This window comes from Martes martes (genome assembly GCF_963455335.1).
Source record: "Martes martes genome assembly, chromosome: 6".
Lineage (NCBI taxonomy): Eukaryota > Metazoa > Chordata > Mammalia > Carnivora > Mustelidae > Martes > Martes martes.
In genome coordinates, this window is record NC_137893.1 from 110,318,580 (window position 1) to 110,337,464 (window position 18,885).

Genomic DNA, 18,885 nt, shown 5'->3' on the forward strand with positions numbered 1-18,885 from the left:
ATCCTGAATTGGATCTTCTTATTTAGTTACAAAATTCCAGAAAGCTAAAGTTAATTAGTTTCACCCAATATGCGGTAGAAGGTGTTAAATTGATAGTCCATATTCAAATAGTCCATATTCAAATCGGCCTTTTAAATCACCACAGTAAGAGTCTGGTACCATTTTATTTCAAATTATATTTATGGATCACCCAAGTGGGCACACAGCACCACAGGAGACATTAACAAATACTGTCATCACAAAACAGCAGTGTCCTTTTTTTGACCTCAGCCCTTAAGGCTTACTTTCTAATGAAATCTCTTGAGCAACTTCATTTTCAGACTGTTAAGACTGGCTTTCCTTAAAATGTGCATTTTATTTATAATTATATAAATCAAACATCAAATGCCAACTAGTGTAGTAACTCCTTTAATAAAACAGGTTTTTAAACAGAAATAAACATCTCCTGAAAAAGATATTTTTCAATTTTTCTTCTTTTCTGTCTTTTTCTTTCTTTCTTTTTTTTTTTTTTCCTTACAGGCCTAAGAATGGGTGAGTGGGTAAAAAAATCACCTGAATCCACTGTTAGTGATCATGTAAAGAGCTCTGAGCATTATTGCTTAGTAACCTAGACCTCTAAATAAAATTTCCTGGAACCTTAGAAGCTCAAGTAGAAAAAAAAAAAAAATTCAATAACCTGGGGAAAAGGACGGTACTAAGAATTCCAGAATTAAATTTTTCAAAGTCTCAGTAACTACCCAACCTACTCCCACATTTCAATAAAATGGGACAAAAAAGTCTTCTCTAAAACCAGTATGTACTTGGTAGATGTATGCCACTATTTTATCTGTCATTATTTTTATCCTTAAAAAGGCTTAACAAGGTTTTTAAATTATAGAATAAAATCTATTTATTAAAAAAGAGTAAATATTCACTTCTTGTCTTTACTCCAAATTTCATTTCCTTGAGAATGCAGCCAGACTTCTAGATGTGTTTATGTGCAACAGCATAAAAAATGAGGTAAGAGACACACTATTCTACCTACCATCATACCATCATACAGTATATATTTTTCTATATTGAAAAATAAAGCTATATCATTACATTGTATGTAATGTTATTTCAAGTATTCTCACTGATGGATAATCATCCAGTTGTTTCTTTTTGTTTGCTATTTCTATCAGTGGGACTTGGAAACTGGTTAGCTATTCAAAGAGCAAAAAAATGTGAATATGATTTCAAGACTTCCACCTGAGAAAGTAGTTGTGGGCACAGAAAGGAATAGGACAACTTCTCCCACCCCATGACATGCTGGTGACAGGTGGGAAAAGTGGAAGAGGGAAGAAAGGGAGTTCAGTCTTAGACTTGAGGTTTGAGGGTTTGGCAGGACATGCATTTCCATACAGGTAAACCAGCAGGCAGAAAACAAGAACAGAGATTAAAGATTCTGAATCTACTGACTAAATTATTAATCCTCTTTAAATAATTCAGCGTGATTAGGATTACTGTCAACTAGCAAAGCTAAGTTTATTAGACTAAGTGTAGTAAGGGAAAACAAGAAAGAGAAAAATAGGATATTTATAAAAATTTAATGGATTGGAATGGGCTGGACACTTTAATCAAGGTCTTGAAAGGTGAGGAACAGGGTAGAACTGGGCTAAATGTATGATGTAAGTTTTGGATTAGTGGATATAATGAAATGAGAAGTCTTGAAGTAAGTCCTACTGAGCAACAAAGCTATTTTAGTAGTTTAATGGTCAGGAGCATTTCCTGAAGGAAGCAGATTAACTATTTTTGTTCTCAGTATTATTTAATACAGGGAGAGGGAAATATTTCTGTGCCCAGAATTATTGAACATTAGCACATTATATTGGTGTCAGTTTCCTACCTTTTATGGGATTAAAAAGGGTTTAAAATTTATTGATGAGCATTTGGGAATGGTTTGGACTTTAGATAGTCTATCATGTATTGTTAAGTTATGATACTCTGTAATGGACAATATGCGAGAGTTAAAAGAATAAATTTGCAAAGTTCTCAGAAAGAAGGCTAGGTTGCTGACTTGATCATAAGAAACCACTTTAGTTAGAAAATCCACCTGTTTTGGCTCATAGGTTTCAAAGCAAAAGCTTCACATAAGAAAATGTAAAAATTGTTCTATCATTAAAACTAGGTGATAAATTTATAGAAAAATCTTAAATTGTTTAAAGAAGTTGGATTATATCACCAAATATAGAATATCATCTTTGCACTTACTGGATTATTAAAAATATGAAAAAATTCTTCAGTAAGTTTTAAAGTACTATGTGCCTTTAGAAAAGAGGTTTAATTTCTGAAGAGTTTTTAATATGTTCTTTGTGAATATAAACTGTCCTTCTGCATAGAGCCTCAATAGGAATACGTTCTGTAAACCTAGCCAAAGAATAATTTATTTTACATGATTGAATAGGTCTATAATTAAATCAAGGTTTATCTGATGCTAGGAATTTATACCAGAAGTGACAGGAAAATATGAGAGATGAATTATTTTGTAGCAGATTCAAAATTAAAAATAAACAAGAAAGATTAACTCACTTTCATAAAAAGTTATACCTTCTATTCTAAACTGCTTAGGGAATTCACTAACTTTTATGTTCAAAATGTGTTCTGTCATTTTGTAGGGCAAATACATCATGTTGAACCTGGATATAAACTTAAATTTATGGAATTTAAGAAAAATAACATTTAAGTGTAAATTTTCAACAGTATAAAAATAACATGAAATTATATAAATAGTATAATGTTTACTACCCCCTAAACGGAAGCTAGAAATGGTTATCTTTAGTAGTTTCATATCTTGGTCTATACTTGGGACTATGTTTTTAAAAAAGTTGTCATTTGGTGGTGTACAGCAGGTCTCATGTGGTTTTTTCCCCCCTTTTATCATTCTCTCAATATACACACACTTATGTTTTCTGAACCATATATTGTGACTTAATATTTCATCATTTTTTAAGCAGAAGGATATTCTCTTACATAACCGGTCAGTATAGCTACTAAAGAATTTTAACATTGATACTATAACTTTACAGTTAATATTCGAACTCTGCCATTTATCCCAGTGTATTCTTTCTAGAAGTTTTATTCTCTAGTATTGGATCCAATCCAGAATCATGTTAACATGTTAACATGCCTAATCAGTAAGTGTTCCTCAACCTGTCTTTTTATGATCTTGACATTTTTAAACCATACAAGCTAGTCGCTTTATACCATGCTTGTCAACTGTCAATTTGGTTTTGTCTCATATTTCCTCATGATTTGAATCATGCTCTCTGTTCTTCTCAGGGTGTCATATCCTCAGGTATGTCATGCACTGCCCCTCGGTGGTGGTAATTTTGTTGACCTGGTATAGATACTGCCCAGTTTCTCTGATGTATAGATATGACAGCTACTAGATTTCCTCTTACAACTAATATGCAATGTATGAAGAACTTACTGTGGTTTTAAACTATAGTTCCCTGAAGTGTGTTTAATTGCCATTACTGTATGTTCATTTCTAAATATTGTATTTGAGTCTGTTATAAATCTGTCATGTTTTCTTTTATTTATTCTGTTTGTTGTTCCCTGCCAATATTCTGATCTGGTCTTATTCATTTTATCATAACTTGCCGTTCTATAATCTGTGTTGATAATTCCAATATCTGGTCTTAGCGAGTCTCTTTTTGCTGCCTATTATTTCTTTTAGCTTTCTTTCATGGTGCTTTGTTGCCTTGTGTGCTTAAATATTTGGCTCCCATGTGTTCATTTGTGTTCCTTTGCAGGAATTCCTTGAGGCTGAGAATTAAGGTACATCTCTCACTGAGCATTTTATATTTACTTGTGCCCTGTGCCTAGTCTGCCAGTCTGAGATGACAATGAAACAAATTCACTCTGGTGATGGGCATGTAGACTGCAAATCTGCAAAGAGCTGGTAGTCCTGTAGTTACAATTTCTCGGGGATGTGATTCTTACCTTCCTGTTCTTGACATTAAGGCCAACTTTGCCTTCAGTTTTCTACAAGTAATGTAACTTTGCTACTTATTCACCTCAGATGGTAATGTAATACTTGGGGGATGGAAGGGCTCAGCTTTACAAGAGGACACATGCATCTTCTACAAGATGCCACCACTCATGTGTGCTCTACATCTGTGTGTCCAATATGATAATAACATGTCTATTAAATAATTCAAATTGAATTATGGTGTTATTTAAGTGCAAAATATACACCAGATTTTGAAGATTAGTATGAAAAGGATATAAAGTATCTCAGTAAAACATTATGTTAGTTACATGTTGAAACAATATTTTGGATATAGTAGGTTAAATATAATGCCATTTAATAAAATCAAAGTCATCAGTTTCTCTTTTAATGTGACTGCTAAAAAAGTTTAAATCATGTATGTGATTCACATTATATTTTCATTGGACAGGACTGCTCTATTATTTTCTGTTCCTTTTGCCTCAAAAGGCTGTGAAAATTGGAGCTTAAATCACTGGATTTGGTAAGTACCCTCAGAACAAAGCAGCTCAGCACTCTACTTATTACTTTGTTCTGGGTTTCTTTCCTTCACTCAGACCAATGCAGCACCAGAATCACTTGGAGAGATTTTTTTTTTTTTTAAGATTTATTTATTTATTTTAGAGAGAGAGAAGGACTGTGCATGTGGGGTGGGAAGGGGGGAGGGGAGATTGAGGGAAAGAATCTCAAGCAGATTCCCCTCTGAGCACAGAGCCCGACCCAGGGGTCCATCCCACGACCCCTGAGATCATGACCTACGCTGAAACCAAGAGTTGGAAACTTAATCGAGTCACCCATGCACCCCTCCTGGAGCACTTATTTAAACGGACTGCTAGGTTACATCCCTAGAGTTACATCCTAGGGACTGCTAGTTACATCCCTAGACCCCACGCTTAAGGTGGGGTCTAATAATTTACATTTCTAACAAGTTCCCAAGTTCCCAGATGCTGCTGGTCACATGATGATGACTGAGAACTGAGATTTTTGTCTTAAGATCTTATCAGCACTTTCAAGAAATTTGATACTTTACACAGCAGTTATTTTTCTTGATAATTATTTCAAACTCTAAGCTACTCCAGTCCCCATTCCGTCTTTAACCTGCTCCGATCAGGTTTCTGCCCCACAATCCCATCAGAACTGTTCTTGTCAGTCACCCAATTAACCCCACCAAGAGTAATTTCCTAGTCCTTGTCTTACCTGATTTATCCTGACAATGCTGAACTTGACGAGAGCCCTGTGATTCTGGAAACATGATTAAAGAAATCTCTCTACTCTTTGTGCATTTACTGCAAAGAACTCCCCTTCCCATATGACTTAGTTAAGACTCATGGATGGCCCCATGGATGTTTACCTTTGACAAACCAGACACAGGCTCTCTAGATTCCCAGTCTCTGCTTCAAAAAAGATTACCTCAGCTGTTTGTCCACACTGATCAATCAAAGGAAAAGGCTTGTTAATTGACTTGCCCAAAATTTAAATTCCTCTCCTTCCCTAGACCCCTGAAATTTGGCTTACCCTAGCCCACACCCACTCCTGAACATACCTCTTCCGCTAACCTCGGAAAAACATTCTCCGATCATCCTACTCCCTAACACCTGCATCTTTCTAGCCTTATTTACTCCTCCCTACCTAGAAAATAAACAAACAAACCAAAAAAACCCCTTTTCTGCCTGATCTTGAAACAATTACAGATCTCACAGTCAGAGAGTTTTCCTTATTCTAACAGTCCCCCTCTTCCTACTGTCATCATCTGTTTAAATACAGTTTCTCTCTCTCTCTCTCTTTTAATATGGCAAATGCTAGCACTTGAAATGGTTCACTCTTCCCTTGCCTAATTTTCCACCTACCTCACTGCTTGTCTGTTCTTAGTTCTTCGCTGGTTGCTCTTCTCTCTAACCTCTTACCATTGGATAGTCACAGAGCTCAGTCCTTGTATCTCTTCTCCATTTATACTCAGTCTATTGATGATCTCTCATCCAGTCTCACAGCTTTACTTTCCATCAAACCCTGACTAATCCAGCATAAACTTCTCCAGAACTTTAGATTCAACTCAACTTCTAACTCAAGACCACCACTTGGATTTTGAGGAATTCTCAAATAAAAATGATTCAAAACTGAACTTTATATTCTTCTTCAATGCATGAATTAAGGAAATAGACATCTGAAATTAAGAATACATTAAATTTGCAAAAAGACTCAAGGACCTGGCCAAAGAGCAAGCTCCTGAATGCATTTTAATATGATTTCATACTAAAAATTAAACTGATACACAACTTTGGTAATACATCCATGCTTTTAGCTCATGTGCCATTAAATATATGGGATTTTTAAAGGCCATGTAGATAAGCAAGACAAAAATAGCAAACCAAAACCGCATCAAGGTAAGATAACTATCTTCATTGTTAAATCTTTTCACTTAATTCTCTACTACTTTAGCCCCATACTAAAACTGCTAAAACTGCATTCTCAAAGCTTTAAGATTTGCTTGTTAAATCTCTCTCTGAAGCATCAGCACTACTGACTCGTGGGCACAACACTCTTGGATACCATAATGCTATAGTATTCTGGCTTTCATTTCTTATTTTCCAGACTCTTATGTTTCCTTCTCCTATAACCTAGGTTCAGTTCCGCAACCTCTGATTTTCCTTTGTATTGTCTGTGACTTTCATTCTCTCATGGCTTCAAATGACTATCTCCATTAAAAAAGCAGTAACAGTCTTATTTTTAAAATTTAAAGGACAGACAATGCAAATAAAACACAAAACATAGAACATACCTATAAAAAGATATTGGGAGATGAATGGATAAAGATGATGTGGTGTGTGTGTGCGCGCACACACACACACACATACATACACAATGGAGTATGATGCAGCCATCAGAAAAAGAAAAAAAAAGAAATCCTGCCATTTGCAATGACATGGATGAAACTAGAGGGTATAATGCTAAACAAAGTCAGTCAGTTAGAGAAAGACAATTTTCATATGATCTCACTGATATGTGGGAATTTAAGAAACAAGGCAGAGGACCATAGGGGAAGAGAGGAAAAAATGAAAAAAGATGAAACCAGAGAGGGAGACAAACCATAAGAGACTCTTAATCATAGGAAACAAACTGAGAGCTGCTGGAGGGGACAGGGGTAAAGAGATGGGGTAACTGGGTGATGGACACTGGGGAGGATACGTGTTATAATGAGCAATGGGTATTATATAAGACTGATGAATCACAGACCTGTACCCCTAAAACCAATAATACATAATACCTTAATTAACTAAATTAAAGAAAAAAGATACTGGGAATCCAGACACTTGTATTATCGCCCCAAGTCTCATATTATCTGTACACCTTTTAATTGTCATTTCCTAGGGCTTTAGTTTCTGTATCTGCAATAAAGAGGATTACCTGAGTTAGATGGCCTCTCTAAAGGTTATTTTTTATTTTTTGTTTTTGCTTTAACATTGTAATTTATATTTTAAAACAGTTTACAATTTATATATCTCTTTGTGGCCTGTATTTCCATTTCTGTAATTCTCACACAGAAAATGGGGAGAAAAAAAATTCTCTATCCCAGACATACTATGTTAGATAAATGTTTTTAGAAGGACAGGTACTTAAGGTTCTAAGAAAACAGGTCAACCTGTTTATTTGCTGGCAACACAGAGACCTAAACAAGTTTTACTTATAGAGAACGTATTTTGAATCATTTCTTTATAATGGGCTTGTTTACTGCAGAATATAGTGTTTAACAACTTTCTTAAGTATCATACACATTTTACTTTATTAACTTTTTTCCAACATTATCTTTAGTGATTCATAGTAATTCTCACTTTCCCTTTGTACTTAGTGTATGTAATTATAATCTCGCTTTAGCTTTTTAAGTGTGCTCAGTTTTTTGTAATTTGTGTGGTTTAGTTTAACACATCAACTTCTATTTTAGCATCACCTGCTAACTTGAGTCATCTTAACCATTTGTCCTAGTAAAATTATATCCTAAAGCTAAAATCAAAACTATATAGATCATTTGATTATTTAAGACCGGCTATATATATTAACAAATATACTTAATCAGAATAACCTAATAACAAAAATCAAGTTTGACTTATACAGATCACCTCATTTCCAGTTCCAAGTAAGACAACACAAATTTATGTCAAGAAAAGAGAATTAAATAGAACAGCGCAAGTAAGACTTGGGGTTCATGGATTTTTAAAAACAGTCATTTGGAAACATATTATCTTCCTTCATCCCTCACTGGAGCATATTCAATGTTCCTGCCATAATTTATTGTTATTGTAACATGCCAAATATATTTATGTCTTTAGGCCTTGTTAATGCAGGTGCCTTCTCTGCTTGAAATATCCTCCAATTTTTTGTTGTTGTTGCTCATTTAGATTTATTTAACTTACGCTTTTGGGCCCAGCTGAAATGTTATACTGGTTCCTGGGCAGAATAAATCATTATCCCCTCTTGCTTTCCCACAGCACTTTGTCTATCATTTCTTTATAGCCTGACACTTACTTTTCCTTCTATTACAATTATTTATTTTCATATCCAAGTCCATTAGGCTGTATGCTATTCAATGGCAGAGATACATATAATAGGTATATGTGTTTCTCTGACACTTTTCCAAAATCTATCCTAGTAGTACTCAAAATGCCTATTGTGTTTGTCCATTAAGGGACAATGATCTCTCATCTTCCTATTTTGATTCAAGTATTTATGTACATTTATGTTACTTGTAATAATTCTGTGTTTAACTATTTTATTCACATTAACACATAAATTGTGTATTAATGCTTATTAGATTAAATAGCAATTAAAGAATATAAAACTGGAATGCAAAGATCCTTTTTGCCACAATGGCATACAAAATTTAAAACTTGATTTCCGATTTGCCGAGTTGACTCACTTTAAACATGTAAACAATGCACCACCTGTCAAGATAAATTATGTAATACTGTCACTTTAGGAGAACTTTATAAACATAGTATGATAGGTATTCCTCATAAATCTGCTAAACTATTCTATTCTGAAGAGATTATTTTAAACAGAAAAACCTAACTATTTTTAGATGAATGATTCTCTTTTGAATCTTAGATACTATAAACACTTAAAACTAGGGTGTCAGTAATATTTTCTATATGCTTAATAAGTGCAAGACTATCCCATATATGAACACAGTATTAAGAAAAAGTCTCTAAAATACACTGACTGATAAGAGATTCATATATGTATTTTTAGAAACTGCTGCTTTAATATCTTTCCAGGGAGATTATCTTTTCTCAGAAATAATTTTAAGTATAACATTTTAATTTTTGCTTCTAAATCTAAAGCTCACGCTTTAAGATTTTGTTATTTGCAACAGACATAAAACAAAAGTGCCATCAAATGTCTTATGGCATATTTATATGATAGCACCATCTACTCTAGTCAAATGTGCCCACCAAAATGTCAAAATAAGTGTTTTTTTTCCTCTGTATGCTGAGATTTCCAAGTTTGTGTTCAAATGGATGCAGTCATACCAGCCTGTCATTATATATTCCACACAATCCCCACCCTTATGTATCAAATCTCATATCCTAATCTGCTCATCTTTCTCTATCACTATTTTTATTTAAAAGAATCTACCCTACTATCCCAGATCAATGATATTTCTGCCAAGAACATAAGGATGAGCTAGAGAACAAAAGAAAAGGTTGAGAAAAATTAATCAAATTCATAAACCTAAAGGGTATGTTTTGTATTGCAAAGTAACATTTCAAAGGATGTCAACTGAAATACTTAAGAAAAATATTCAACAGTTCAGAGACAGTCATTTTAACTACTGTAAATGAAGTTAGACTGAAAAAGAAAAATGCTAAATAGGATTCATAAAAAATTATGGTCAAGTATATCATCTGACTGAAGCTTATTGAGCTATAATACACAAATTTACTCAGTTCAGCAGTACAGGAGCATTTGAATTCCTTTTACCAGTGCAACATAATTTTGAAATCTTATTTTGTTTTTATTTATTTTTCCTGCTAAGATTTCAATAGTGCCATAAGAACTTTAAAAGAAGAATCTATTTTAGATCTTTAGGGTCAATGCCTTCTTAGCTCAAAAAAAAAAAATTACAAATCAACTCAGCAGTAATTTTTCATTCTATTTTCACTTAGCTAAAAGTGACAATCCAAAGCATATCAACTATCCACCCTGTTTGTGATGTGATGTGTGTGTACATTTCAAAGAAAAAAAATCTGGGACTAAAGTCATTACAAAAGTAGAACTGGACAGTCATATTTATTTAAACTAGAAATATTTTACTATTATTTCTTTAGGCGACGAAAGGTGTCTCACTGGATTTGTTTTCCCATCTCTTCTCTATTTTGTTCTTTTATCCCAGTTTTAGTCTCTTCCCTTATTTCCTTATGCATCCCAGGCTCTGTGGTTGGTCACTTTATTCTGTCACTCTTAGCCTGTCCTTTGCTTTGCATTTACTTTAATCCTTCAAACTACCCTCCCCAGACAACTAAGCGTTGATGGAGAATAATCACACTGGTTGTACAGATCTGTTCAACAAAAACACAAATTGATAATTTCATCTCTGTCCCCTGACATATTTATCTATCACTGATTTATTTTCAGTGAGAACCCTCTTTATTTACTTCCATGACCTATCAAAAACTTCTGCCACTTTCCTCAATTATGTGCCCCAATGGCCTACTCAATTCTCAGCATGTGACGTGAACTTAAACTTCACAGCAAACTAAGACAATCACGTACAAATGACAACTTCCTGTCCACTCTCACTAAGAAATTACTATCTGAGTCCATATTCTTGGTTCTTTCCTTACAACCTAGAGAAGGAGGTACCCTTCCTTTTATCTAAAGCACCCTGTCTTGGATGTTCTTTTTTTTTTTTTTTAATACAATCTTTATTTATTTTATTTATTTATTTATTTTTTTAAAGATTGTATTAATTTATTTGACAGAGATCACAAGCAGGCAGAGAGAGAGGTAGAAGCAGGCTCCCCACGGAGCAGAGAGCCCGATGTGGGGCTCGATCGCAGGACCCTGGAATCATGACCTGAGCTGAAGGCAGAGGCTTTAACCCACTGAGCCACCCAGGCGCCCCTTGGATGTTCTTAATACTCTCTCTTCTAGAACTGGATATTGTCCCATCATTCATCCCTTCTGATATTTTTCAGCTTCTCCTGTTCCATTAGTTTTATCCCATCATTCCTCAAGTCTCTCCTAATCTATTAAAAAAAAAAAAGAAAAAGAAAAAAAAAGAGAAACAAAAATTTCCTTGACCCTGCATGCCTTCTTTAGTTTCTGCCTAATCTCTCTCAATCTCTATGAAGAATTTCCGTGAAAACTAATATAAACTCAGTCAATGACTTAAATGCATTTTTATTCAATGCAATTAGATTTCTCTTCATCAACATTTTTCTCACTTTTTGTTAGTCCTCTCCTCTGTACCTTCTTTATCCGCTTCCCCTCAGATAACACTTTTTCTGAGGTCCAGTCTCTGTGCTCCTTTCACTCACTCTCGTCCCTCTTAGTTCCTTACATATACATTCAACTGCCTATGAAACCTCCACCTGAATGTTCTGGAGATATCTCAGGTCAACTAATCATTTCTTGCAATTTTCTCTCATCTTAATATTTTTATCTCAGTGTGGTGATACCAAAATTTACCAAACTACTCAGTAACTACAGGGTCATTCTAGAATCTACTGTCTTTCTCAAAACTGCTCTGGACCCAAACAATCAGAAATTCTCTCAATTCACCCCTGACTTTCTTTCTTCATTTCATGTGCTCATGACCACTGCTTAATTCAGGCTTCTACCATCTCTTCTGGATTACTGTAATAGCTCCTTCTGGCTATGTCTCCCATCTGATTTCTATGTTTTGGTCCCAAATCCAGGCTCTATATAACATATAACTGTTATCATTATGTTATTGACAATAAGCCAGATCATAACTTCTACTTTCTTGTTTAAAACCCTTCACTGAAAAAACAGAACAAAAAATCCCTTCATTGACTCTTTAGTTACTTTCTAAAACATTTTGCAATCTGACTTCTAACTCTTCAATCTCATTTCCTCCCTCCCTCCAACCTCCTATGCCTGTAATTTAAAATACAAAACAGTAACAATGTTTTAAATTCTTTAAACACATACCCATAATATAGTTTAAGACAATTTTATTTGTGCATTTTGTTCCTCTGCTCAGAACAACTTCCCTTGATGCACACAGCAGATAAATTCTTCTTTAACCTTTAAATGCAGCTCTGATGTCACTTTTCCAAAAACCTTTCTTTTGACTACCACTGCACAGTGATCTCCTCCAGGTAGAGGTAATTACTTTCTCCTCTGGGCTATCTTTGTATTCCATGCTTATTCTTCCTACTACTCCATCACAGTCTGTAGTTGACCCTACTAAAAAACTCAGAATTTATCTTTATATAATGGTACCCATGAGTGATTTATGAAGAAATGATATATTACTTTATCCTGATATAAAAGCATTTTGAAGATAAGAGTAGGAAAAAAATTGCAGTGGTGCCTGGGTGGCTCGGTTGGTTATAAGTCTGCCTTCTGCTCAGGTTATGATCCCAAAGTCCTGGGACTGAGTGGTCTCCCTGCTCAGTAGAGAGCCTGCTTCTACCTCTCCCTCTGCAACTTCCTCTGATGCTCCCTCTGCTTGTGCTCTCTATCAAATAAATAAAATCTTAAAAAAACAAAACAAAACAACAACAACAACAAAAAAAAAACAAAAAGAAAAGAACCACAAATTCTGATAGAATGAGCCTGGAACCCTTAATCAGGAAAGAATAATACTCAAAAGAAAAACATCACCTTAATGAACAGAAAGAAGAAAAAAAATTCTCTAAAAAAAACAGATTAAAAGCATAGGATCACAGAGTTTTTCTCAGAATACACATGAAATCTTAGCATAGTGCCCAGAACACAATTATATGTTCTTAAAAGTGAACTGCTATTATAATTAACATTATTATTATTAAGTAAAATAACTAGACGTGTATGAATGAAAAGTTCCAAGTCATAGGTACTTTTGGTCTTGGTCCTAAGAATTAAAGGTTCCACCAAAACTATCTTGAGTTTTTCAAGGAAAAAGACAGTCATTTAAGAGTGATTTCTTATTATATTATTAAATGTAATAAATAAGAACTACCTTTTGTTACTTGATAAGTAACTAATTTATAATGGTCTTTTCCCTATTGGAAATCAATAGATCACCAAGAAATTCTATTGAAAAGACTTACCAATTTCTTCCTGCTAAAAGTTCCTTTATCACCACATATTAGAACAGATGCATCAAATGATTAACACAGAAAAATGCAAGCCAACTCTTTCCTCATAGAGTTATAAATTCTAAGATAGTTGATAAGAGCTGCCTTACCTTCAGGGGCATCAGCATCACATCTCTTTGGCACAGGGAAGGCTGAATTGTTTTTATGGTCATCATAAGTTATATTGCTCTAAAGACAAAAATATGGTTAAAATGTAAACATATTACTAAATATTTGGACCAAAAAGTAATCACATTATGAATTTTATACTCTGTTTTCTATTAAACTACATCTAGCTAATATTCTAAAAGGTAAATTTTACATAAAATTACAATTAGGAGAAAAAGATTTATGGTAAATTTTAACATTAGGGCTTTTTTGCAACAATCTTTAGGTCCTGGACTGAACAACAGAGCTTTTTCCCAGAGAAACGGCCTACTTATTTTTCCACTGTGAAACGAGAAAAGGGTATCTTTTGTCCATGCAAATCTATGATCTTACTTCACTTATTCATAAGAAAAAGTTTAATAAGCATGACCTAGTGAACTAGGTGGACACAATAAGGCAAGAAGAGAATAAAAAGATTTAAGAAGTGGTAAAATAGGATTCAGGTGATTTTCTAGTACTGTGTTTCTCAAACTCAGGTTACTCATGTACGTCTATTACAATTTGTGCCTTATATTTGTTCCACCTATATTATTACTTAGTATTTGTCAATGAACTAATTTTTCAACCATTGGTAATATTATGTATAGTACTGATGGAAAGTTTGATGTGCTTGTTAAATTTTTGTTATTAATTACATGTTAAACTAAAGAAAGAACAGAGGAATACAGTATAAAAAAAGGGGTGATCTGGACATTCTTAAGTAGAGGGAGAGGTATTCTAGGAAAAAGAAAAAAACGACATAAAGATTGAGTCAGATATGGTCAAAATATTTTAAACTGTCAAAAAAACCAAATTAGCTGTCCAGTTACAACCAGGAGCCACAGCTGGTTTCTGAAAGATTAACATAGAGTATAACAGATAATACCTATCATGTTGAAAGAAAGCTCAGATACCCACAAATAAAAATTTGGGGGGGTTCTTTTCAATTTAAATTCAATTAATTAACATATAGTATATTATTAATTTCAGAGGTAGAATTCAGTGGTTCATCACTTACGTACAATACCCAGTGCTCATTATATCATGTGCCCTCCTTTTTTTAAGATTTTTTTTTTTTAAAGATTTTATTTATTTGCCAGAGAGAGAGAGAGAGTACACACAAGCAGGCAGAGAGGCAGGCAGAGGCAGCGAGAGAAGCAGGCTCCCTGCTGAGCAAGGAGCCCGATGCAGGACTTGATCCCAGGACCCTGGGATCATGACCTGAGCCGAAGGCAGCGGCTTAACCAACTGAGCCACCCAGGCATCCCATCATGTGCCCTCCTTAATGCCCATCACTCAGATATCCCAACCCCCGACCCCCAACTCCCCTCCAGCAATCCTGTTTGTTTCCTATGCTTGAGAGTCTCTTATGGTTTGTCTCCCTCTCTGATTTCATCTTGTTTTATTTTTCCGGGTTTGTTTCTTTTATTAACCAGAATCATACCATGTGTATTGTTCTTTGATGTGCTTGTTGCAGATGTTCTCAGCCTAGCACACTCCTTTTATCCATTATATATTCCACATAAGTAGTGCCACTGTTTTGGGTTCCTTCATTCTGCTGTTATAATTATGCAGCCTTTTGTGCACAAACTTGAGCACAGGGGCTGAAATTTGAGGAGAAGAGTGCCAGTTTGAGTCTTGGCAATGTGAGGTGAAGGTATGCTGACTTGGTATTGATCAGGTGGCAGGCCGTGCATGCTGACTCGGGCAGGAGGGCGGCTGGACTGTGAATTTGGGAACCACAGGCTGATGGCATTGTGTATGACAAAGACGTAGCTGGTTTTGCTTCTAACATTTGTTTTTCTGGGAAATTCTCTCTCTCTCCTTCTATTCTAAATGAAAGCCTTCCTGGATAGAGTATTCTTGGCTGTAGATTTTTTCCTTTTAGCACTTGGAATTTATCATGTTGCTCCCTTCTGGCCAATAAGTTTCTGCTGAAAAACCCACTGACTGCTGTAAGGGGTTTCTCTTGTATGTCACTGCTTTCCTTTGTAACACTACAAATAAAATATTTTTAAAGAATCTCCTATGGGATTCACAGTACTGGTGACAGACATACTTTGCTCATCAAAACTTTTGGGGAGCCATATTAATAAAATTACTTAAAATATTATTTTAGAGAAAATACTATGAGTTTTAATAAAGTGCTAAGATAAAGTTCAGTAGCTTAGCATCATGGGATCCATTTAAGGAACTATAATAATAAAATTCAGTGCAAATATAAATATGCTCAAAAATAAAAAAATAAAATAAATATAAATATGCTCAAAAATGGGAGTGAAAAACCCATTTTAGTGATATTCAACCTGATCTGATGAGCTATTATCTTATGCCAACCTTCACACATTAAAATTTGGTTTTAAATACCACTCTCTTTAAAATATCAAAATAATGAAGTTAAACATTTTGTACTTACCTCTATTAAATAATTTTGGCTTCCATACATGACATATTGGGGAGCAAGACTATAAATCATGTAGCTAGTGTGAAGGACAATAAGCAGAAGTATCATGCAAAGAAATAAGAGGGCCTGGGGCCTGGTTCTACCTCTTCTAATTTTATATAGCTGGAAAGAAAAAAAGACAGTAACAGTATTTCAGCAATATGCTTTATTTGTAAGGCACTAAGTTCTGCTTTTGTGTTAGAGGTAATGAATACAGCTCAACCAACCATTTATTTTTCTAAAATAAATATTAAAAATTCTTAATCATTTCAAATGATTATGAGATTGACAACTTTTTCTCTGCAAAGCTTTTACTTTTACATTCATGTTTATTTAAAAATCACAGCAAAGCATCTATATTCAAAGGATTCTATAAATGATCCATGAAAAACTCAAGACCTAGAGAATATATAGAGTATTCACCTGGTTTGTTTCCAGGCAAATCTTCTAAACTTATTATGTAATAGCATCTATTAGAAGTTTATAGAGCTAAGAATTATGAACTACCACTAATGCTATCTGAAGGTTAGAGGAAGGAGTTTAAACTCTATGTATTAGTAATATATTTGAGGTATTACATATTACTGCACAAGAAGAGACATGTCATACATTTATAAATACTCATTTCTATGAAATACTCATGACATCCTCCTATTATACAGAGTATAATAAAGTTCTAGTTTATCACAATTTATATCAATCTGACTACAAATATTTTCATATATATTTACAATAAAGGAAAACTAAAACATGATAACAAATACAATAAGCCAGGGGACTTGCTTCATTTCAATGGCAAGAGCACATTTTTATTTTAGCAACTAAGAAATCACCACCCTATTTTATTAACAAATGTTAGTACAACAGAGAGTAGAAGAACTTCAGTTCTGGATGGGATGACAATAAGAACACCTAAAAATTGACACTTCCCAGTTTCCCTTACATCTAGTCATAACTAACAGTGATAAAATATTAAACACTGAAGGGAAGGAAGTCTGCTGGGGACTTCTGGGAAAGTGTTTTTTTAATGGAGCATGAACAAGATAAATGGAGCTGCAGCAGCCATATTACAGTCATGAGGAAGAAGCCAAGAGCAATACAGAGATGATGGACTTGACATTTTTGAACTAAAAAGCAATGCTAGATTTTTTTAAAAATTTCACAGGAAATCTTTTATTAGTTCAAACCATTATTTAACTGGTTTTTCTTTTACTCCCAGGTGGAAGTAATCTCTAGTCAAATCATCTTTATTTTGAAAAAAAAAATTTTTTTAAGATTTATTTATGTATTTATTTAAAAGAGAGAGAGAGAACATGAGCAGGGAGAAGGAGCAGAGGGAGAGGGAGAAGCAGACCCCCCTGAGCAGAAGCCTGATGTGGGGCTCAATCCTAGGACCTGGAGATCATGACCTGAGGAAGGTAGATGCTTAACTGACTGAGCCACCCAGGTGCCCCTTGAAATTCTTAATTTATCTCAAAATGAGTGTAAGAAGAAAATAACCCTTCTCCAATCATATAGCAATTTTAACTTCTAGTAGGAAGGGTCATCTTGAGAGCTACAGTGTATTCATTTATACTTCAATGTGTTTTCATGAAGCCAAACACTAAGGAAAATAATGTTAACTTCCAGACCAGGTTTTCTCAACCTTGACATTATTGACATTTTGGGCTGGATAAGTCTTTGTTATGGATGGCTGCCCTGTACAATCCAGAATGTTTAGGGTTTCTATCCATTAGACACCAGTAGCACCCACTAGTTTTTTGGTTGTTTGTTGTTGTTGTTATTGTTGTTTTTTACTGTGGAAGGAGCCAAGATGCCCTTCAACAGATGAATGGATAAAGAAGACATGGTCCATATATACAATGGACTATTACTCAGCCATCAGAAAGGATGAATACCCACCATTTGCACTGACATGGATGGAACTGGAGGAGATTATGCTAAGTGAAATAAATCAAGCACCCACTAGTTTCAACAACTGTAAATATCTCCAGCATAGCCAAATGTATGCAGAGAGTAAACCTGCCCATTTAAAAACTACCACTTGGACAAAAAGCACCTTTATGCTAATGTGAAGTGAAAAAGCTAGTATTTCCCTTCAATATCAAGATATTTACAAATGTATATTATAAATCTAAGTTAACGTAGTAATGGAGATTATGTACAAAATTATGAAAACAATATTGTTATACTTACTCTAACCCAAAAGAACCATATGCCAATATTTCGAATTCCCGCCATTGAAGTAAAAATAAAGTACATAATAATAATTGTTATAAGAATATAATCAAGAGGAAACACCTGAAAAAATAAAATTTAATTTAATACATAAACAAATAAATACACAAATTTAATACACAAAATACACAGGGGTCTAGAAGTCATATAAAATTAACTGAAACTTCATTATTCATATTTGACAAATGTTTAAAATATCAACCCTGATTTTGATCAGGCTACTATGATAATACAAAAGAAAAGAATCCTCCAAAAAACAATTACTAAACTGTTACTAAATTGCTTAGTACTCATTATCCGAAGGAAAATCCTATAATGAATTAAACTAAAATTATACTTATATATGGAATAAAAGACTTCATTAAAAATTAAAAATAGGGATTGGAAAAGTTCATTAGGTATTATAATATATCCCAAATCAAATTATGTGTAAGAGTTCAGCAATGTATCAATATAATCTTTAAAGTAATATATCAATGTGGAAGTTACACATGAATGAAGAGCCAAATCAGCAGAGGGCACAGCCTATATTGCCAAGTATTACTAGTTTGTTAATACAGTAATTTGACAGAATGACAATGTTGGCTGAAGAATAAAATGTTTTTTGTTGTTGTTGTTGTTTACTCACTGTTTGTAGTACAGGCAAAAGCATATTCAGTGGATTACTCAAGTTAGCTCCAAAAATTATAAAACCAGAATCTATTCCAGCTGAATGAAGGGCTTTATCCAAACTAAAACAACAA

The 18,885-nt window shown here is 34.1% G+C and overlaps 1 protein-coding gene across 2 annotated transcripts in view; it reads right to left on the minus strand.

The window, feature by feature from the left end:
• LMBRD1 (LMBR1 domain containing 1) overlaps window positions 1-18,885 on the minus strand; it is a 138,356-nt gene that overhangs the window by 12,815 nt on the left and 106,656 nt on the right. For both annotated transcript variants that reach the window (XM_080805171.1, XM_080805172.1), the window contains 4 exons: window positions 18,771-18,873; window positions 18,101-18,205; window positions 15,878-16,027; window positions 13,425-13,503 (listed from right to left, as the gene is read on the minus strand). In XM_080805171.1, the coding sequence (XP_080661297.1) occupies window positions 13,425-13,503; window positions 15,878-16,027; window positions 18,101-18,205; window positions 18,771-18,873 (437 nt within the window). The remainder of the gene's footprint in view (window positions 1-13,424; window positions 13,504-15,877; window positions 16,028-18,100; window positions 18,206-18,770; window positions 18,874-18,885) is intronic.